The 23409-nt window shown below is 40.4% G+C and overlaps 1 protein-coding gene and 1 pseudogene across 1 annotated transcript; one reads left to right on the top strand and one right to left on the bottom strand.

Moving 5' to 3' along the window:
• The first annotated feature begins 1657 nt into the window (after window positions 1–1657).
• DYNLT2B (dynein light chain Tctex-type 2B) lies at window positions 1658–21647 on the top strand. The gene is made up of 5 exons (XM_042903024.1): window positions 1658–1918; window positions 4776–4909; window positions 9480–9549; window positions 19647–19710; window positions 21498–21647. Exons 1-5 carry the CDS (start codon window positions 1800–1802, stop codon window positions 21543–21545), a joined length of 435 nt encoding a protein of 144 aa, XP_042758958.1. The 5' UTR covers window positions 1658–1799; the 3' UTR covers window positions 21546–21647.
• LOC122198416 lies at window positions 12673–13151 on the bottom strand (annotated as a pseudogene).
• Window positions 21648–23409: the final 1762 nt, after the last annotated feature.

The raw sequence follows: 23409 nt of genomic DNA, 5'->3' as shown, positions 1-23409 counted from the left end.
GCCCCGAGTCAGGCTCTGTGCTGACAGCTCAGAGCCTGGAGCCTGCTTTGGATTCTGTGTCTCCCTCTCTCTCTGCCCCTCCCCGGCTCATGCTCTGTCTCTGTCTGTCTCAAAAATAAATAACACATTAAAAAATGTCTTTAAAAATTAATGTTTATTTATTATTTTGGGAGAGAGAGATTGAGACGGAGCCCAAGCCGGGGAGGGGCAGAGAGAGGGAGACACAGAATCTGAAGCAGGCTTCAGGCTCTGAGTGTCAGCACAGAGCCCGATGCAAGGCTCAAACCCACTAACCGTGAGATCATGACCCAAGCCAAAGTCAGACGCTTAACTTACTAAGCCACTCAGGTGCTCCTAGGGGTATGATTTCTTAAGGCTGGTGAAATAGTAAGGAGAAAAACACTCTCTGCCCCTTAGGAGACATTGAATTTCTGTGCAAGGCTAGTCTGTGGATGCATGACCCCAGCCAAAGATGGGGCTAGCGCTGCTGAATCAAGGGGCAGTTAAAGAGGGCATGGTTGAGGCAGCACTGAGCTGCCTTGTGGCCCTTGCACAGACCCCAGTCTGCTGGTCAGTGCCAGGAGGAAGGTTCAGCAACCCTGCCAAATCATGAAAGGTCTTATTTGCAGCAAATGCTGGGGAGATGGTCCTAAGGAACCACTGAAAGATTTCAAGCAGAGCAGTGACAAAGGAAAGCCATTCTGGGGGCACTGTGAAGGGTGGACTGGGAAGGTGAAGTTCAGGGGAGTTTACCGGACTCGGGGAGACCAATCTAGGCTATACTATCAAGAAAACACATTGTAAACCAAAACTTGGAATAGTAAAATTAGTCTCTACTGGAGCTTGCAAAGGTATACTTTTATAGAAATACTCCCTTTGCATCTTATAGAAGGAAGTTCTGGAATTTGTTAATCCAACCAATAGGAAGCCTGAATGGATACTGGGGGAAATTCTTTTCTTAGTTTTTGAAGGCTGGTAGAGGCCAAGATACTACAGTCTTCTACAATAGGACCAGAAACTGGTGCTCGTAAGTGGGGAATACACCTTAATGTCTACTCCTTTCTGAATTTTGCACGGAGAGTATGGTGTGGGTGAGGCTAGGGGAACTGTGAGTTGGCAGTTATGGAGTAGAGCAGGGCACTGCAAACTTTTTCTGTAAAGGGCCATATGGTTTCTGTTGCAACTGCTCAATTCGATCAATACAGTGCAAAAGCGGCCACACATGTGCAAGCGAGCATAGCTACGTTACAACAGAACTTTACAGATACTGAAATGTTAAATTCACGTGTAGTTTTCACGCGTCACGAAACATTTTTTTGATTTTTTTTTCGATCATTTAAAAATATAAAACCCGTTCACAAGACTTGCATAATGAAATGAAGGCTGGCCTTGCCCACAGGCCACAGTGAGAATGCCCTTTTTTTAGAGCCCTGCCGCCCAATAGCCTTATATCCTTGGATCTCTATGAACCTTAGGTTCCGCGTCAATTCCCTAAAATTGTAGCGCGGTGAATAAACGCTGACAAACTTCGAAGAGCTTTGCGATCCCCACAGGCTCCAACAGCTCTGCACCAAAGCTAGGGTCGCCTTAGCTCAGCCAGTTTCCGCCCAGCAGCTGGTGCGCAGGCGCTGGGGAGGGCCGCCGGACCCGCAGAGAAGGGAGGGCCTCTCCGCTGGGAGCACGCAGCAGCGTTACGTCAGGGCCAAGGGCGGTGCTGTCGCCCTGGCGACGGTTTCGCAGCCCCGCGCCGCCACCAGCCAGGCCTTCATCTCGACACACTGGGCCAAGAAGCCCTAGCCATGACCTCGAAGACCGCGGCGTCCTTGTCTATAGGCATGGCCGATGGGTTGTTTGAGACCGAGAAGAACGCAGGGGAGTCCGAGAATACCTATATTTTGCGGCCCGTTTTCCAGCAAAGGCGGGTAACGGACGGGTTGTGGTGGGGGCGACCTGCGAGACTGCTAGGTCAGGCAGGCAGAGCCCGCCTGGAAGCCTCAGCGTCGGTAAAGGGCGCGGGGAGCGGCAAAGTGGGCGGGGCTGGGGGGGGCAGGCTGGGGCAGAGAGGCGGGGCTGGAGAGGGAGGGGCGGGGCTGGAGAAGGAGAGGCGGGGCTGGAGAGGGCGAGGCGGAGCTGGGACTTAGAAGGTGTTAGGTTGGAGTACAGAGATGAGTCGACAGAGGAGGGAGGGGCTGGGTCTGGAGCCGCACGGGCAAGCCGGGGAGTGGGCGGGGAGGAAGGGCGGGAAGCTATTTTTCTTGAGCTTTCAGCTGCTACTGGCAGCTGAAGACCCGGTCTCCGGTTGCAGTGTTAGGGCGTCGGAAGCGCCTGAGGCTAGCGCAGTGGGAATGGTTGGCTCTAGGAGACCTGGGACGTGAGCAGAGGAAAGGAGATGGATGGAATAGAGAGAAGAGCAGTAAAGAAGAGCCTTGCATAGAATACCATTCAGCCACACGCTTCCTGTGTGCAAACGTGTGCCAGAATACGCTTACTCCTTTGCAGGGTACGGGACCTGTATGTATATAAAGCCTTACCCAGATAGTATCCGGATGTTCTAGGCCCACCACCGCGATACTTTCCCAGAGTTGAAGTACGCAGTCTAGTGCAGGGGAGAGTCTGCTAGGGCTGTAGACTCTATCACTCGCTTCATTTTCACAAGATGAGAAAATATATATACGTTAAAAAAAAAGCCCAGGTTGCTGATCAAATGCTTGGCAAATACTGAAAGCCAGGAACTTTGGTTATAATGTGATAAAAAATTTCATGCAGCATTTTTATGGTGGGTCGAATGGACATATAAAACTGTATGTTGTTATCTTGGTAGAAGTATCTAAATGCATCGATTGCCATTTGCCTGCATTTCTGTTGTAAAACGGAACAAAAGCAGAACAAGATTAACAAATATATATTGTGTGGGAATAATCCTATGAGATTATTTGTGACTTGTTTCAACAAAACTTTTAACATTTCACTGAGAATGAAAAAGGCTTCAGGAAAAGAACCAGATATGGTATGTTTATTAATAACAGGGAGACCCCTTTTTGAACGGATCAAGTCCTGGAAAGTTTGTCAGTGATTCTAAAGTTCATCTGTGAGAATAAGCAGCAAGAGAGCAAAGAAAATAATGTTAAGAAGTAATAAGGGGCCACCAATACTACCAAATATTATTCCACATTATAAGCTCAAAACCTAAAACATTCTGGTCACTTGGACGTAATAGATAAATCAACTGATAGAATATATAGCCCAGAAAATGAACCTACTGCTGTAATCTATGATAAATACAATAAAAATGTTAATGGTATTGTTACGGTGGTGAAATTAGGGGAGATTTTTTTTTTCTGTCTTCATTTATTCAGTAATCCATTACTCCAAAAAGTATTTATTTTCTATGTGCTGGGTGCCGTTCTGAAAAAGGGATATAACAGTGAACAAAGCAGATAGAAATTTCTGCTCGCATGGAGTTTACGTTCTAGCTGGGTAGAAGGACAACAAACAAAATAAACACAGAAGTGAACTGTACAGTGTATGAGATAGTAATCAGTACTGGGAAGTGAGCTATGAAGTGATGTGATAGGAGGGCAATTTGAAGTTTTAGAGAAGGTGACTTTTGAAAAAAAGACTTGAAAGAAGTGAGGAGGTAGCTATGCATATAGAATGAGACTTGCACTTCAGGCAGAGGTTCACAGCAAGTGCAGAAGCACTGAGGTTGGCATGCCTGGTGTGATCAAAGAACATAGGGAAGGCCAGTGTGGCCAGAGTGGAGAGAACTAGTGGGAAAGGTAGTAAAAAACAAGGTCAGAGTTTGGTAGGGTAGACATATGGGACTGTACAAGTCATAGTTAGGATGCTGCTTTTACTCTGAGTGAGGTGGGAAATATCTGGGGTATCTTTGAATAGAGAAGTGCCATGATCTGACATATATTTTAACAGGACCGATCTAGTTGCTATGTTGAGAACAGGATCTGGGAGCAAACGCAGAGACAGAGAGACTTGTTAGGAGCCATTGTAATCCAGGCAGGAGGTAAAGGTACCAAACTGGTGGCAGTGGATGGTGAGAGTGATTGAATTTCAGATTATTCTGAATGTAGAACTGCTTCAGATTTGCTTATGATTTAAGCAAGATTTGCTTATGAACCAGGATGTGTTTTGTGAGAGAGAAAGACGGCAAGACTGACATCAAGGTTTTTGGCCTGAACAAATGGAAGAATGGAGTTACCATTGACTGATACAATTCTGGGGAGGGGAGATGGTCAGAAGCTTGATGTCGGGGGCATCTGGGTGGCTCAGTCAGTTGAGTGTCCTCCTTCCGCTCAGGTCATGATTTCACAGTTTATGAGTTCAAGCCCCACATTGGGCTCTGTGCTGACAGCTCAGAGCCTGGAACCTGCTTCCGATTCTGTCTCCCCTTCTCTCTCTCTCTCTGCTCCTTCCCCGCTCATGCTCTCTCTCTCTCTCTCAGAAATAAACATTAAACAAATAAAAAAAAAAAAAAAAACGCTTAATGTTGGATATATTAAATTTGAGTTGTCTGTTAGACATCCAGATGGAATATGTGTTGGAATGTGTGGTCTGAAGTTCAGGGGAAAGGTCCGGGCTGGAAGTATAAATCAGGAATATGACTTGTTTTCTTAATTTGCTTGTATCACTTTTTTAATAAAAAATATGAAAATGGAAGATTACATTGTTTTAGTGGCAAAGAGCTGGGGGCAGTTGGACTGTGAAGGTAAATTGGAGTTTTGGAGTTACCAATTAGTTGTTCAAACTGTTTCATTTAGGTTCAGACCCTCTGTGGTTAAAGACTGTATCCATGCTGTGCTTAAGGAGGAACTGGCAAATGCTGAATACTCTCCGGAAGAAATGCCTCAACTCACAAAACGTTTATCAGAAACCGTTAAAGATAAATTAAAAGGTAATTGTGATGGTAATTGGAAATGATATGTTCCCTTCAAACATTCAATTTTACCTATTTGTTTCCTTCCCCATCTTTAAACAAGGGTCATACGCTGTGCATTCTTTTAAACACAAATTTCTCTTCAGTGTCTAGTCTTCTCAGTTATTTGGTAACTTTTATGCATGTGGGTTTTTGCAGATAATGGGAGAGCGTAAAGATGTAAAATAAAACATTGTAGGCAAGCACTGTCTGAGAAATTCCAGTATGGGAAAGACCAGAAGTTACAAGGGCTCCTTTCTTCCATCATTCTTGATTGTTTTTCTCACCAACATATCAGTTCCTTAGGCAAGCCTCTTAGGCAGGCGTTCATACCCTCACTGTCTGACCTCAGCCCATCTCTCCAGCTCAATCATTAACTAGTTGCTCTACTCAACTCTCCATTCCTGCTTAAGCTGTACGTATACAGAGCACACCTTGTGCTTTTTCTCCCTGTTCCCTTGGTCTCTGTCTCTGTCTTTTTTTGTTAATAATGTTATACCATCTGAAAAGTCCTTTCTGTCTACCTTTTTAAAAATATAACATTTTGTGGAGGGAAGGAAATGTCTATGTAACAGTTATATTTCATTGTACTAACCTAGACAGTCTAGAAAAATACACATATGAATTTTTTTTTAAATTATATAAAATTCCATTACCCAAAGGTAGCTACTATTTAGTATTTTGGTGTATTTTCTTCTTTTTCTTAATTTTTTTCAGTTTTTAGAAATTAAAAAATATATAAAAGTACAAAGAAGAAAATAGAAATTCTGTGGATTTCTATCACTACTGTTTGTATATTAGCATTTTTATTTCACTTTTTAAAAAAAGTTTTATTTATTTATTTTTGAGAGAGAGAGGGAGAGTGAGCATGTGTGCATGGGTGGGAGAGGGGCAGAGAGAGAGAGGGAAACAGAGAATCCCAAGCAGGCTCTGCACTAATAGCACAGAGCTCGATTCAGGGCTTAAACACACGACCATAAGATCATGACCTGAGCCAAAATCAAGAGTCAGATTCTTAACTGACTGAACCACCCAGGCACCCCTTCACTTTTTAAAAAAGTTATTTATTTATTCATTTAAGTAATCTCTGTTCCCAACATGGAGCTTGAACTCATGACCTCAAAATCAAGAGTTGCATGCTGTACCAACTAAGCCAGCCAGGTGCCCCTTTATTTTCACTTTTTAATAAAAATTGACTGTTAAAATTATTATAAAAAAAGATACATGTCCATTATAAATAAAGTTAAATGTATAGAAAAATACATAAAATTAGAAAATCATCCCAAATGCCACCACCACATTAAATATCAATATTTAATGATAATCATTAATATCAGGTGAACATATCACACTCTTTTCTATGTATATATACAGATAAATAAATACTTTAACAGCAGTAGGATACCTTAGACTTATTTCACATAGTGGTATAGTATTCATTTTCGCTCTCTCTCTCTCTTTTTGCATTTGTTCTATATTTAAATGAAATGATTGCTCACTATTTAGTCCTTTTATCATGCCATTTCCATTGCTGAGTTCTTTATTTTGGTTCAATTCTTACCTGATGAGATTTTGTTGTAAATTTTTTCGGGAAGGGCTCAGAAATGCTACATTCTCTGGGTTTTTTCATGTCTGACGATGTCTGCCTTTTGCCTTTAAACCAGAATAGTTTTGGATGAATATAATATTTTGAGGTAATAACTTATTTTTTGAGAATCTTGTAGACTTGTTTTTCATTATCTTCTGGCATTGGATATTACCGAAGAGAAATCTAAGGCCACCTGATGTCCTCTGCTTAAAGAATCCCATCCTTAACCTTGATGCTCAATAGCTTTTTTAGAATATGGCTTGGTAGTGAAAATTTTATAGCTTTAAATCTGCAGATTTTATTTTTTCCATGTCAGGAAAATTTTCTTCTATCTCTGAAAACATTTCCTGTTGCATTTATTAGATTCTCTTCTTTAGGAAAATAAATACTGATATGTTGAATCTTCTTTATCTTCCATATCTATTAGCTTTTCTGTGCCATACTTTCTTGCCTTTCCTTTGATATTTACTTGTGATTATCTTAAGCCAGTTATTCAATTTTCATTTGTGTCTGTTCTGTCCTTTGCCACTTTTAATTTATTAGGCCTGCACTGATACTGTGTGAGGATTCAGTTTGTTTCTTCAGGCTGTGATCTTCCTTTCCATTTTTCTGCTGTTTATAATCTGATTAAGTTCTTATTTTGTTGAATTTATGAGCTAATTTTGTTCTATACTGTGAATCATTTGTGAAGAACACGAGCAGGGGAGGGGCAGAGAGAGACACAGAATTGGGAGCAGGCTCCAGGCTCTGTGCTGTCAGCAGAGAGCCCGACTCAGGGCTTGAACCCACGGACTGCGAGGTCATGACCTGAGCTGAAGTTGGACATCTAACCGACTGAATGAGCCACCCAGGTGCCCCCTTTTTTGTCTTTTAAACAGTGTGTTTCTTTCTTGTTATTCTTTTGTTTGTTTTTGCTGCTGCATCATTGCATATTGCCAGTTGGCTTCTTTCCATTTTACTCTGATGTGGTGTGGTTTTCAGATCTTTTCATTTGCTCTTTTCATAATTGCTTCGACATAATATAGGTGATTTTTTTTTTGTACTCTCCCACTATATCTGAGATTATTTTATTTTTCCCTCAGAACTATGATTTAAGGGCTGTATATATAATATTCTAGCTGTGTGGGTATCAGAAAAGGAGGAAGAGAAATGAGTAGAGAAAAGAGGAAGTTCCATGGAACTGTCTGCAGTGTTTTGGGCTCTGTCTCCTAGATTTTGTTAAGTATCCTGAATTAGGGTTCATGTTTCACATGGGAGGAGACCTGTGGTCTTCAGATTGTTTGCCTAATTTACTATATAATCCTGGAGACTTTCATCAGAGTTGGCTCTGTTTCAACTTTGCCCATTTCTTTTCCTTTTTTTTCCCCCAACTGTTTCCACTAGTCTTTGGTTAGAAAAGAGCAGGGAGATAAAGATGCCCATTCAGTTTTCTTCTTTCCATTGGTGTTAGGGAGAATTTTCAGGATTTTGCTGCTTTAGCAGTATAGTTTTTGGGGAAGCAGCAGAGTTGTGCTAGGCCACACCATTATACTTCAGAATCTTATACTGTTATTTTCTTTTCTCCCTTACTGAACAGCTTACAGTTTTCTAAATATCCCATACTCTAGGGGTGCCTGCGTGGCTCAGTCAGTTAAGCGTCCAACTTTGGCTCAGGTCATGATCTCTCAGTTTGTGAGTTCAAGCACTGAGTCGGGCTCTGTGCTGACAGCTCAGAGCCTGGAGTCTGCTTTGGATTCTGTGTCTCCCTCTCTCTCTGCCTCTCCACTTGTCTCTCTCTCTCTCAAAAAGAAATAAACATTAAAATAAAATAAATATCCCATAGCTTATGCCTTTGCACATGATATTCCCTCTCCATAAAATGGAGAGACATTGTCTGCCTGGTAAATTCCCACTCGTCTTTCAACACTCAGCTTGTGTATCTCATCCTCCAAGAAGCCTTTTCTGGTCATCCCTTCCCCACTGTCCAAACAAAGGAAGGAGCTGCCAGCCCTGTGTTCCTAAAAGACATGCCATTCCTGGAATTATTAATACATTGCATTTTTATTTTATTCTTCATGTTTGCCTTCCCAGCTACTGTGAGTTCTTTAAGGCAAGAAGAGTGTCTTATTTATTTCAGTGTTTTGAGGACCTACCAGCACCTGTCTTAGAGTAGGAGAGAAACAAAGGGAGCTGCGATCTATTGAGAAACTAGTATGTATCAATACTGTTGTAGATGCTTTACATATTGTGAAAATTACTAAACCAAAACCTCACTAAAATGTTGGAGTTGGGAGGCCAGAAGGGGGAGCTCTAATACCATACGGTTCCTTATCAGCCTATACTTTACTACCCTAGCAGGAGAAAGAAAGATTTTCTGCTTGCCTAGCAACAGACCAGCCAATGAGAGACCATTAAAATTCAGGCAATGAAAAGCCACTATACTTTCAACTCCCATTTACTCCAATGAACTTTTTGTTTATAACAGCTCTCCCAATGACCTCCTTTCCTCTACAAAAGAACTGACTTTTTTGTTCTCTGGACTTGCAAATGGTTTTGCTGTAGCTTTCATGTCCTGAATTGTAATTCTGTGCCCTTCACGAATAGACTCATTTTTTTGCTGGTAAAATAACTGACAGTTTTGTTTTTAAGGTCAGTGTACTATATCTTATCTCATCTCACCTCACAGTGTACCCCCAGGGTAGGTAATAATATTTTTCATTTAACAGATGAGGAAGACTTAAGCCAAGAAGGTAAATAACTTGTCTAAGGTTACACGCTTGGTAAGCTGACTTACTCACCAAGTAAAATTTGCCCTCTAGTCTCTCTGACTCCCAACTTATCAACCCACTCAGTCAGTGCTTATAGACTGAATGCCTATATCCATTTCTAGGCAAATATACCATCATATTTATCACTTTTATCACTTTTATTTATGCCTTTATCACTTTTACTTATAGATAACCTTCTTATTTTTCTTTCTAGAAATGGGATTTGACCGATATAAAATGGTGGTGCAAGTAGTGATTGGAGAACAAAGAGGTGAAGGAGTATTGTGAGTAGTTGGTTTTTCCTTCTTGTTTTTATTCTTAAATGTTTATTAGGTATTCCTCCTCCTAACAATTCAGAAAGATTGTGTCTTTGTGAGAGTGAGAGGAAAAGGCAGCATTACAAAATGCAGCTGTGAACCAAAAAGATCCGGGTATTGAACAGTGGGGTTGACAAGTCTGGGTGAGCTCCGTGAGGTAACACTTTGTGTCGTATCTATAGGGTTTATGTTTATATGCTCCTAAAGAGAGTATGGGAACATGTATATATGTTTCTTCCTAAATTGCTTTTTGCCTGTTTTTTTTCCTATCATTCTCCTAAATTAATTTCTTTAACATTGTCTGAGATCTCTTTATTAGCATATCTGGTAATCCTTTCTTACCTCTTATTCTTGGCCTGGGCTTCTATTTCTTTCTTTCTTTTTTTTTTTAATGTTTATTTATTTTTGAAAGAGAGAGAGCATGAGCAGGGGAGGGGCAGAGAGAGAGGGAGACACAGAATCCAAAGCAGGCTCCAGGCTCTGAGCTGTCAGCACAGAGCCCGATGTGGGGCTCAAACTCACAGACCGTGAGATCATGACCTGAGCCGAAGTTGGATGCTCAACCTACTGAGCCACCCAGGTGCCCCTGAGCTTTTATTTCTTAAAATTCACTCTTTTTTCTTTTTTTTTTCTTTTTTTTGGCCCTGATGTCACTTAGCTAACTTGTTTCTCTTCTATTTTTCTAACTGATTATTGTCTTTCCTTCCCTGGTTCCTTTCTCCCCTACATCGCCAGCTGTGAGCTTTCTTCAAGGCTCACTTCTTGTTCTTGGGCTCTTCTCAATGCTTTTTCAATGAACTCATTCATTGTCATGACCTCAAACTGTCGTTCATGTATTAGTGAGTTCAAAATCTGTATTTCCTCTCTTTTCCTGTGCCCAAGTGTTAATCTCACATTTCCCTTGGCAAACAGTGCTTAGTATAGTATTTTATAAAAAAAAATTAAAATATTTGTTAAAGGAATTAAAAAAAAACCCTTGTATATATTATGAGTGAGAATTTTTACTATGGAATGTTGGATTTGGAAGGGACTATGGATATTTTCTACTGTCCACTCTCCTGAATTTATAGATGACACTTATGAGGATCACTATATTTTGCCCAAAATTATTTATCTGGCTGGTGTCAGATTAACTAACAGAGCCTAGCTTTCTGGCTCGTGGTGCAGTACTCTTCACTGTGGTGCCCTCTACCATTTGGTCAAAAGGCTTCAGGAGAATTTCTCACCTCCAAGACATAAAGAAATACTTTACTAGTTTATCTCGCCAGTTTCAACTTGTTGTACAGGTGTAAATTTCTTCTCCCTTCTTCTCCTTTAGTCAACCTGACATTTTAATTTCTCTTTCACAGTATTACCAAGGTTCTGTTGACTCCGGCTTAAAACCTCGGAGTCCTCTTTTGTCTTGTTTAGCCGTTAGTCTCTCCTACTGTATGCACTGTAATCTGGATGCCAGGGTTACTTGGCAACCCCTTATCAGCATTTCCAGACTCTGATCTCTCTCCTCTGCATTTCATTTTGCAGCTAGAGCAGTCTTTCAGGAGTACACCTCATTTTCTTTCCATGAACTCTTTAGAGTTTATTTTAAACCCTGTCAGGTATAAACTCCTTGAACTGGTTGTGATTGACTTTGTTAAACGTGATAAGGCCAAATTCTAAAGCGTAGCATTCAAGGCCTCCCTCCCTCCTTTTTTAAAACCTTTATCATCTAAAATTTCAAACATATGCAGAAGTACAGGGACTAAGGAACTCCCATTTTTCTGTCATTTAGCTTCAACGTTTATAAGCCCATACAGATACTGTTTTATTTATCCCTCTGCCTACTCTCCCTGTCCCATCAGATTATTTTGAAGCAAATTCCAGTCATCATACCTTTCATTTGTAAATACAACAATATATGATATCTCTAAAATTTAAAGACCCTTTTTATTTTATTTATTTTTTAAAAATGTTTATTTATTTTGAGAGAGAGAGAGAGAGCGTGAGGGGCAGAGAGAGGGGGAGAGAGAGAATCTCAAGCAGTCTCTGCACTGTCAGCACAGAGCCCAATGCGGGGCTCGAACCCACGAAGCATGAGATTATGACTTGAGCCAAAATCAAGAGTAGGATGCTTAACCCACTGAGCCACCCAGATGCCCTAAAGACCATTTTTAACATAATAAAATATCACATCTAAAATATTGCCAGTCCTGAATATTACAAAATATTCAGTTAGTGTTCAAATATCCCCAGTTGTCTCATATATAGTTGACTCTTGTGCACCATGTGGAGGTTAGTAGTGCCAACCCCTGCACAATCAAAAATAACTTTTTGTATATGCATATAACTTTGACTCCCCCAATACTTAACTACTAATAGCCTATTATTGATTGGAAGCCTTAATGATAACGTAAACAGTCGATTAACACATGTTTTATATAGGTATTATATACTGTATTCTTATAATAAAGTAAGCTAGAGAAAATAAAATGTTACTAACAAAATTATAAGAGAGAGAAAATACATTTACAGTACTGTACTGTACTGTATTTATTGAAAAAACATCTGCACATAAGTGGACCTGTGCATTTCAGCCCAGGTTGTTTAAGGGTCACTGTATACATATATGAATATGTATTTAAGTGTATGTATTTATGTATGTGTATTTTTTTTTTTACAATTTGTTCAGATCAGGATTCAGATAAAGTTCACACATTGCATTTAGTTGATACATCTCTCTTTTTTTTTAATGTTTATTTTTGAGAGAGAGAGAGAGAGAGTGAGCATGAGCAGGGGAGGGCAGGGGCGGGGGGGCGGGGGGAGACACAGAATCCAAAGCAGGCTCCGGGCTCTGAGCTGTCAGCACAAAGCCTGACTCAGGTTTCGAACTCATGGACTGCAAGATCATGACCTAAGCCAAAGTCAGAAGCTTAACCAACTGAGCCACTCAGGTGCCCCAAAACCCACCAAATTTGAATAAAGACATCATCCAATGAATTTGGACACAAAGTTTGCTTTGAATATTTCTTTGGGGGAGAGGACACCACACTTCTACTCAATTAAGAGTAACATTTTTAGTCTTGAGGTCTTTTTTTTTTTTTTTTTTTATATTTATCATGCCATGAATTCATAGTGAATGGGCTCCAGGAGCTCAGGCTCCGATCCATTGGTTCTCACAAAATGTGCATCTCTGGGTGGGGCAGGCTGGCACTTCAGTTGAACCCAAGTGCTTTTCTCCTTGGCTTCTTTCTTTTCCTGATCATTTTCCTTCACACGGTTCAGGAAGCTGTCTTGACTCTGAGTGCTTAATGCGCTCAATATGTACATGAATTCTCTTAGCAAGAATCTTGCCCTTGTTTGTTTACAACAATGCCAGCAGCATGGTGGGTAACATTGTAGACTCTTCCAGTTTTGCCACAGTAACATTTGTGCCACATTCCTTTTTGAAAAGTTCCCATTCCCTTGATGTCCACAATATCACCTTTCTTGTAGATTGGCATGTATGTTGCCAAAGGAACAACTCCATGTTTTCTAAAAGGCCTAGAGAACATATAGCGAGTACCCCTCCTCCTTCCTTTTGTGTTGGTCATTTTGGCGAATTACTAGGAGGTTACTCCCTCTTTTATCTCATTTTCTCATTTTTTTTTATATTGCCATTTAATTGTTAAAGAAATTGGTTTGTTTTTTCCTGGAGAGTTACTTACTTTCTGGCATTTACTAATTGTACCTTATTTATTACTCAGTGTTCTAGCTTCGGTCATTGGCAGCTCTTTCAGTTGACTCCTGTGTCCCTTTGATACACCCTACTATTATTATGGGGTTTCTTGAGCACTTCTTTACTTACTGGCACTGTAAGCTGCTTCATCTTATTCATTCCCTGCACCAGCCCTAGAATTAGCCATTTCTCCAAGGAGCTCTGGTTCACTTTATGGAGAATAGCATTAGAAACTAACATCTGGGTGCTAAGTGTGGCCATTAACTTTTTAAGTATTGCTTCTGCTCTGTTTGCTTTCTGTTGTCCCTTTTGGACTCCAATTACCTGTGTATAGAGGGAGATCCTCTTTTTACTGTATTTCACATGTCTTTTATGCTCTTCTCTGAGTTTTTGTGTTTTCTCTCTGTACTTACTTTTGGATATTTTTTTCTTTTTTCTTTTTTGGGAGGGAGAGAGAGAGAGAGAGAGGGAGAGAGAGAAAACGTGTGTGCGTAGGTGCATGCATGAGTGTGTGGGGGAAGGGCAGAGAGAGAGAATCCCAAGCAGGCTCTCCACTGTCGGATGAGGGGCTAGATCTCACAACTGTAAGATCATGACCTGAACCGAAATCAAGAGTCAGATGTTTGACGGAGGCACCCAGGTGCCCTGCTTTTGGATATTTTTCTGTTGACCTTTCAGTTAATGTGTTCTCTTTTCTGTTGTATCTAATCTGATATTCAACTCACTGACTGAATTCCTTTTTTTTTTTTTTTTCTCAGTGTTTAATTATTTTTGAGAGAGAGACAGAGTGCAAGCAGGGGAGGGGCAGAGAGAGAGAGGGAGACACAGAATCTGAAGTAGGCTCCAGGCTCTGAGCTGTCAGCACAGAGCCTGATGTGGGGCTTGAACCCACGAACCGTGATGTCATGACTTGAGCTGACCTTGAACAGTTAACTGACTGAGCCACCCAAATGCCCCTGACTGAATTCTTTTTTTTTTTTTTTTTTAATGTTTATTTTTGAGACAGAGACAGACAGGGCATGATTGGGGGAGGGGCAGAGAGAGAGGGAGACACAGAATCCAAAGCAAGCTCCAGGCTCTGAGCTATCAGCACAGAGCCCAAAGCGGGGCTCGAACTCACAAACAGCAAGATCATGACCTGAGCCGAGGTTGGACGCTTAACCGACTGAGCCATCCAGGTGCCTTGCCCCTGACTGAATTCTTAACGTCAGTTATTATATTTTTTAGGTCTAGAATATCCATTTTAATTCTTTTTTATAGATTCCAATTCTCTAGTGAAATTATTATTATTTTTTAATACTACACGAGCATTATTTGCACATTCTGTGAAAGAGATTTCTGAATCTGTCACAAGGGCAGAAGGGGCCTTGCTCTCACTCCTATTACTAACATGTAAATTAATATAATTGCTGATCAAACTTACACACTATTGGCAAATAATTTCTAGCCCCTATTTTAGTTATTGTGATCATCAGCGGGGAAGAAACCTTTTCCTAAGACACTCAGCTGCGAAGGGCAGGCAGTGTTGGAACCCCCCTCCGTGATACTGCACCACTCTGGAAAATATGCCTTCAGGCTCCTTCCCGTCACTCAAGGCAGCAGCAAATCCTTCCTGTCACCACACTGTCAGCGCAGAGCCTGACACAGGGCTTGACATGGGGCTTGACCCCATGAACTGTGAGATCCTGACCTGAGTCAAAATCGAGAGTCAGATACTTAACCAACTGAGCGCCTCAACTGTCCAACTCTTGCTTTTGGCTCAGGTCATGATCTCCCCGTCATGAGATCAAGCTCTGCATTGGGCTCTGTGCTGGGTGTGGAACCTGCTTAAGAGTCAGTGTCTCCCTTTCTCTCTGCCTCCCCCCACCTTCAAAACTAAATAAATAAACATTAAAAAAAAGTCTTTTGTTCATAGGTAACTAGATCTGCAAGTGCTTTCCTGGTGAACTACACCTGGCACTGAATTAAATTGACAATGAATGCTGGTACTTTAAGCTGCATTCCTGGGAGGCAGCTGCAATTTGATTCATCTCGAGTGTACTCATGTTCCTCTTTGCAGTTCAGTGCATTTCACAAATGCCCTGGTCACAGCTCTGACTGCCAGCCAGTAGCACCATGCATTCCAGTACCTCTCTGGTAGTGGTCAGTGAGGCCAATGAAATTATTTTTTTTTTATCCAGTTCTTCATCCTTCCTCTCTCCTCCCTTTTTACATTTTGGTCATAGTAGTTATTTTAAAGTCACTGTCTGCTTACTCCAGTATCTGGATCATGTGTGATTCTGTTTCTGTTGATTTTTTTTTTTCTTGGTAATCCTTCATGTGGCTGTGTTAGCATGCCTAGTTTAAATCCTGGACATTGTGTCAAAAAATTATAGAACCTCCAGATAATATTATTTTCTTCCAGAGAGAGTTTACTCTTTTCCTTTTTCATTCAGATAGACTATGGACTGCTTACCTTAATCCAGCCAGGTACTAACCAGAGTTGAGGTTGGGTTGCATTTTTGATGAGGCTCCCTCTGCCTTTAGTTCACCCTTCTTTCTTGAAGAAGCTGTCCAGATGGGACCCCACCCCCATCAGGTACTGACTTCTTTACTTGTCTCCTCAGCATAAAACTATTCTTTACTTCAAAAGTTTTTGCCTTAGTGTACTAGCTTCCTATTGCTGCTGTAAAATATTATCACAGATGCCTGGTTGACTGAGTTGGAAGAGTGTGCGACTCTTGATCTCGGGGTTGTGAGTTCGAGCCCCATGTTGGGTGTAGAAATTACTTAAATAAATAAATAAACAAACTGAAAAAAATTACCACAAACCCAGTGGCTTAAAAATATTATTTTATAGTTCTGGGGATCATAAATCCAAAACGGGTTTCATTCAGTGAAAATTCAGTCTTTGGAAAGACTGCATTCCTTCTGGAAGCTCTAGGGGAGAATCCCTTCTTTTGCCTGTTCCCACTTCTAGAGATTGCCTGCATTCTTTAGCTTGTAAACCCTTCCTCCATCTTCAAAGCCAGCAGCATAGCATCTTCAAATATTTCTCTGACTCTGACCCTCCCACCTCCTCCTTTCTAAGGACTCGTGTGATTACGTTGAACCCACCTGTATAATCCAGGATAATCTCCCCATCTCAGGATCCTTAATAATATATCTATAAGAGTTTTTTCTTCGTATAGTGTAGCTATTCACAGGTTTGGGGCATTAGGACATAGATACATTTGGTGAGAGGGCGTTATTTTGCCTACCACACATGGCTTTCAGTTTCAAAATTCAGCACCTGTCTTGAGGGGAAAACCTATCATGTGACAGGCTCAGTTCTACTCTCTCCTTTTTCACAGTGATCTTGGTTCCTCAAGTCTCCAGTTTTATCTTCTTAGCTGCCAGCAGTCCTGCTGGTTTCTTTTTCCCTCAGTAATTGGTTCTCTAGCTGGGAAAAGCCTGGTTTCTTAGCTTTTAGTCCTGTGCCTGGACTTGGCAAATGCCCCAGGGAGAATTCTGATGCAGGATATCCGCTTACCTCCTAGCAGTTCACCTCTCTCTGGAATTTTGGCTCCCCTGGTCTTAACTTGCTTCAGCTGCATTCTGGTTCACTTAATCCAGCCTCACTAACTGATCTTGGGGGGAACATAGGCCTCTACAAACTGTTCCATCATACTTCTCAGTCCTATTGACACAAATACTTACACTTAAATATAGCTATGTATGTATGTATGTATGTATGTATGTATGTATGTATGTATGTATGTATAGCCCAGGGTTTGGGTGTGACCCTGAAGTCCCAGGTTTGTCTTATACATTTCTAGCCCAGGCCCTAGAATTGGCCATTTCTCTGAGAAGTCCCTAGTTCCTTTTATTGGCAAATGATATATAGACCAAATTTTGAAAGCAAGGATTGTGTTTTTTGCATCTTTTTATCATTTGTACCTAGCACTTTGCTTCATATGTAATAGACCCTCAATAAACGTTTGTTAAGTAAATGTTTATATTCCTGCCTTCTTTGGGGCTACTTAGCTTAAGTACCACATCCTTCATTAACTCTTTTTTGGCTTTTTCTCCTATCTAAATTCTCTAAATGTCTGTGGCACTTCTACAAATTTAGTACAAATGTGACAATTAGGCTTGGAATAAACAGACTTTACAATACTTTCGAATCCTAATAACTGATAAATTAGCATCAACCATACATTATCTTATTCTTTTTATGTGTGTTAATTTTTTTCACCTAATTAAATTGGGAGTTATTTGAGGATTGACACAGATTTTTCTCCTTTTGGACATATGGTAGCTGCTAAATAGATACTTGTTGGTGATGAATTAAGTAGGTTAATTATATTTCACATTGTTACTGTTGCAGTTTGGAAAGAGATGGAACTTTTTTTCACTTAAGAATGCGTGAGGGGCACTTGGGTGGCTCATTCAGTTAGGTGTCTGACTCTTGATTTCGGCTCAGGCCATGATCTCAAGGTTGGTGGAACTGAGCCCTGCATTGGGCTCCACACTGACAGCGTGGAGCCTGCTTGGGATTCTCTGTCTTCTCTCTCTGCCCCACCCGCTGCTTGTGCGGGTGCTCTTTCTCTCTCAAAATAAATAAATAAACATTTAAAAAAAAAGAATGTGTGGAACACTAGGATGGGAGACTCTTCTATGCAAAACTTTAAAAAAGCACTTTCAAAAATGAACCAATATTTGGGGCGCCTGGGTGGCGCAGTCGGTTAAGCGTCCGACTTCAGCCAGGTCACGATCTCGCGGTCCCTGAGTTCGAGCCCCGCGTCGGGCTCTGGGCTGATGGCTCGGAGCCTGGAGCCTGTTTCCGATTCTGTGTCTCCCTCTCTCTCTGCCCCTCCCCCGTTCATGCTCTGTCTCTCTCTGTCCCAAAAATAAATAAAAAATGTTGAAAAAAAAAAAAAAAACAATATTAATATGGTACATGTGTTATCTTTCTCTATAACTTGAAGCTGAACTGCCTAGGTTCAAAGCCAGACTTTGTCATTTACTATTTGTTTGACCTTGGGCAAGTTTACTTAATTTCTCTAATATTCAGTTTCCATATATACTAAATTAGTGTAATAATAGTACCTACTTCACAGGATTAAATGAGTTAATACATGTGAAGCACTTGGACTAGTGGCAGGCACAAAGTAAGTGCTCAATAAATGGTAATGATGACTCATATACATACAGTTAATAAAAATGTAAAACATTTATAATTAGTTTTTTCACTTTATATTGTGAATGTATTTTAATTTTTGTAAAGTTTGTAAACATCTTTGTAAAAGATCTTTGTAAAATGTCTCTTTAATGGCAGCTGGTAGCATAGAATTTCATTACCATGAAATACCATAATTTCATCGACCACTTACTACTGTGCATTTAAGTTGTTTGCATTATTTATTTATTTTTCAAAATTTTATTTATTTTTTAACTAATCTCTACATGTAACATGGGGCTCGAACCCCCAACCCCAACAGCAATAGTCATATGCTCTACTGACTGAGTCAGCCAGGCAGCCCATAGTTGTTTCCATTTTTTTAAAAATGTTTATTTTGAGAGAGAGAGAGAGAGTGCATGAGCACGGGAGAGGAGCAAAAGGAGAGAGAATCCCAATCAGACTCCATGCTCAGCACAGAGCCTGACGTGGGGCTTGATTTCATGAACTGTGAGATCATGACCTGAGCTGAAATCAAGAGTTGGATGCTTAACTACTGAGCTACCCAGGCACCCCTGTTTCCATTTTTTTAATTGGCTTTTATTTTGCCTAACATTCTTTCTTACTCAAGATTTGGGTAGAGGAGAATGGCCAATTTGAGAATTCAGAGGTAGCATAGCAATTCTGTAGAGACAATACAGACAATACTGGGTGTAGAAGTAGTTAGAAGATTGAGTTCTAGTTCAGAGTTTGTCCTTTTCTGGAACTCTACAAAATGATCAGGTTGGATTAAATAATCTATTGGTCCTTCCTAGACCTACTTTTTAATATTATTTTGCAGGATTGAGCTCATTTCAGTCATAATTCTTAGGTATTAATTTCCTCTTAAAGTTCCACAAAAATATCTTGGCTGAAGTAATCTATAACAGAGCTTCCCACCCAGAACACCAAGGACTTAAAAGTATTGACCCCTTAAGCTTCAGGCAGCCAGAGTCTGAGGCTGTGAGAGCCCATGGGCTGTCACCTCCAGTGACATCTATGATTCCTGTCCCTCTTGGTTTATCCAGTATATTCTGCTGTATACAAATAGGATTTTCTGCGTGCCAACCTGTGAAAGGGTTTGGAAACACTGATCTACAAGAATGTATCAAGGAAAACTTTTGCTCATGGCAAATATATGCAAGTCAGATCCTTGTTATATTGTTTATAATTCTTCATTCTCTGACTTTTCAGCATGGCTGCTCGCTGTTTCTGGGATGCTGACACTGACAACTATATTCATGATGTTTTCATGAATGTAAGTCCATTTGGAAGCCTTTCTGTCCTTTCCAAGGACATGTGGATATTCCAAATCCAATTAATATTATTAAGATATGAGGATACGTCAGTTTTAGATGTTTGTCTTAAACTCCTGGATGAGATGATTTTACTGTTCCTTTACTATGTTACTAAAGCAGGAGAAACCTAATGTGCTGCTAATAGGCCAGGAGATTTGTAGCTGTGCTGATGACATAACTCTTCATAAGTGTGATTTTGAGAATATCAGATTGTTTATTCAGTGCTAACAGACATATAGCACTTGGCTAACTACAAAGAAGAGGTGCTAGGGATAAAATGATGAATAAGACAGGCATGGTTTCTGCTTGTAGAGAGCTTATAAACCAGTGGGAGGTCAGACAATACTCACATTAACAAATAATTAATTTAAAACTTTAGTTTTCAGTTATTACTTAATAAAGATGACCAGGATCTGCTTTTAGAGTGCAAGATTGGTGGGATAGATGTCTACGAATCATTTTTAAAAATAAATAAAAATAATTTTTCGGAGCCTGGTTTACGGTGCTGACTTAGTCTGCTATATCTTTAGTCCAGTTTGTTGAGTCAAGTGTATATTTAGGTCTCATTTTCAGAGCTTATTTTGTTTATTTGGGGGGAGATCCCAGGAAGCACTGATAGAGGATGAGGACATGAGACAGGAGAGAGAAAAGTACATGTTATTGCGCCTATAATTGCTGTGGATAACTGGACTGGGTCTCAGGAGAACTCTGGGCGGCACTGTAGAACAGTAGCCAAAGTGGGATCCGCAGACCAGTGCTAGTCCTTGTCCTGTTTCCAGGTCCTTCATGAAACAAGTACATAAATAGAGTGTAAGAGTTTAGAAAGTCTTACAGAAATTTGACAAAGCAATTTGTATTGATTAAATCTAATAATAAAATGTTTAGGCTGTATTTTGTATGTTTCTTTTTTCATTTCATTTTTGTGCTTATTAATTTTTATTGTATTTTACAGAAGCATCAGTCCATAAGGGCCTGAAAAATTAAAGCAAAAACAAATTTCTCACCACAGATAGCACTGTTGTAGAACACAGTTCATAGTTATTCTACCCAAGGAGGCAGAGAACTGAGCTAACCAAAGAATTTTGCTTTGGTTAATAATCAGATACTTGAGTTTAGATTGTTTTTCTGCCAGTAGTACTAGGCTGGAGGAGAGATTTGTTGGTCAGGAGTTGCTGAGGCAGGTGGATCTCCTGTAATCATTACCTAAAAGCTGTTTTAACAAGTTTAACTGGGATTTGGAAAACATTTTGTGATTCCAAGTTAAAGATGGATAAATGAATTTTATCAGTTAAGAGTAGACACCCAGAAACCATTTGCCCTTATCCAGAATTTATGACAAGGTGCTGTTATTTTTATCTGTGATGTTATAATATAGTTATGCATTTACTCCAAGAAACTCAAGGTATTTCATACATTGTTTATTTCTGTGATAAATCAGGGAAAATGGGAATACTTATAAATACGAATTACATAAAGTTTATTAGTTTGCATTTTACTTCTACCTTCAAAAAATCTAATTCTTTACCCATCCTACCCTTTGAGCAAGCAATTTTGTAGTTACCCTGAGGCAAGCAAGTTTATGGCTCTAATCTGGAAACCCTTTGTCTATTGAAGAAGAAAAAACCTTCATGATTGAAAATTGGCAAAGATCTGAGATGATGTTAATTTCAGTTGCCTATGCTACCTTAGCCCTTCATTAGTACTAATGTTCTGGATTTGTGTGTTTTCTGTTTTGCTTGCTTTTTAGGACAGTTTATTCTGTGTTGTAGCGGCATTCGGCTGTTTCTACTATTGAATCTTTGAAAAGTTGGATAAAGATAATGACCATGAAGAAATATGAACTTTTTTATACTGTTAAATATCTCAACAAAATAAAGATAATTTGGCAGTTTGGCAACTGAATCTGAGTTTTAGGCTTTATATTTTCATGTTTTGATTTTTGTTGTAATATGTTCTCACTGTATTTGCAAAGTGGGGAGAATCCATATTTCAGTTGTTCAAACATTGTACCAAATTGTAAATATTTGGGTATATTTTCTACCAGTGTTTTTTATATTTGCAGGATTAAAAAAATCATATATTCAATTTTGCACCCTGATTTTTCACTTCTAGTGTCATGTGCAGGGTTCATGTCATTTTATTTGCATTGTTGTGATTTTGATAAGCATAATTTAATAGCTGCACTTAGTCTGTTAGGTTATACATTGGTTATTTTTGCCATTTCCTTTGTAAGGGACTGATTATAATTTTTTACTATTATAAATAACATTGAAATGAATTTATTTGTGCATCAAGTTTTTTTCATACATTTTGAATTATTGTCTTTATCTCTCATCCAGTATTTTTGCTTAGCTATTGCGACTCTACACCTTACACAGCTTATTAGGTTAAACACACATTGATTTTTTTCCAGGGTTTGCCCACAGTGTCAGCGACATTGTCCAAGTTCTGTATGAAATTAGCCCTTCTTTAAGACTCTGAGATTATTGTTACTACCCACACTCCCACTGTCTTTGTGGTGATGTTCTGCTTGTAATTACTTAAAAAATTTTTTTTAAAGTTTATTTATTTTTGAGAGACAGAGTGTGAGTGGGGGAGGGGTAGAGGGAGAGAGAGGGAGACACAGAATCTGAAGCAGGCTCCAGGCTCTGAGCTGTCAGCGCAGAGCCTCACATGGGGCTCAAACCCACGAACTGTGAGATCATGACCTGAGCTGAAGTTGGACGCTTAACCGACTGAGCCACCCAGGCGCCCCTACTTTTTTTTTCTTTTTAATGTTATTTTTGAGAGAGAGTGTGAGTGCAGTGAGACAGAGAATCCAAAGCGGCTCCGTGCTGACAGTTTACAGCCCCATCCCAGACTCAACTCAGGAGCTGGGGGATCAAGACCTGATGGTTGGACGCTCAACGGACTAAACCACCCAGGCGCCCCCTTCCTTGTAGTTCCTGATGTCTTTTCCAGCTAGCAGTCAGTCCTTATTTGGAGCACCTTAGTCTGTAGGCCATGTTCAAATAACTAATTGAAATTCAAAAGGGAAAGGGTTACAGTTAATCCTCTTTCTCCCTGGAGGCTCCTCAGCAGAGGCATAAGTATCTACCCACTTCTCAGCCACTTTCAAGTCAAGCATGTAGACAAAAAATAATAAATACATCAAAAAGTTCTTTTACATTCTTCTCTCATGACATTGGGTATATGCTTGCCTTACATCTGTGGAATCAAAAGGGACCCCTCCAAAGGTTCATTCTAGCAAAGGAAAACGTTTTTCTTCACCAGATACCCTCCTACATGTGATTTCCTACCAGCTGGCCTCCCTTGAATCCGCTCCTGCTCAACTAGCCCTCGGTTGATTCCTACTGATCATTTTTCCGTGAGCCAACCTGGGTCAGAAATAACAGGAGGAAAACCAGCTTTGGGACCAGCTACAGGTTACTACAGGACTTGATTGCCGGACACGAATTCTCCCTATAAGACCGAGTAGGGCAAAGGTGGTGCCGTGTTGTAGCAGTCGCCCAGGGGTCTCCGGTGGAAGGCGTCACGGCCATCTGCCCTGCACCAGACGCTGGAGACAGAGCAGACAGGTCCTCCCCGGAGGAACCTGGCCCGGAGCGGGACGAAAGGGAAGCCGCCGGCTTAACGCATCTTGACTGACTGCCAGGGAG

This window comes from Panthera leo, chromosome C2 (genome assembly GCF_018350215.1).
Source record: "Panthera leo isolate Ple1 chromosome C2, P.leo_Ple1_pat1.1, whole genome shotgun sequence".
NCBI lineage: Eukaryota > Metazoa > Chordata > Mammalia > Carnivora > Felidae > Panthera > Panthera leo.
The sequence above is the reverse complement of the archived record's forward strand: the minus strand, read 5'-3'. Positions and strand labels throughout refer to the sequence as shown.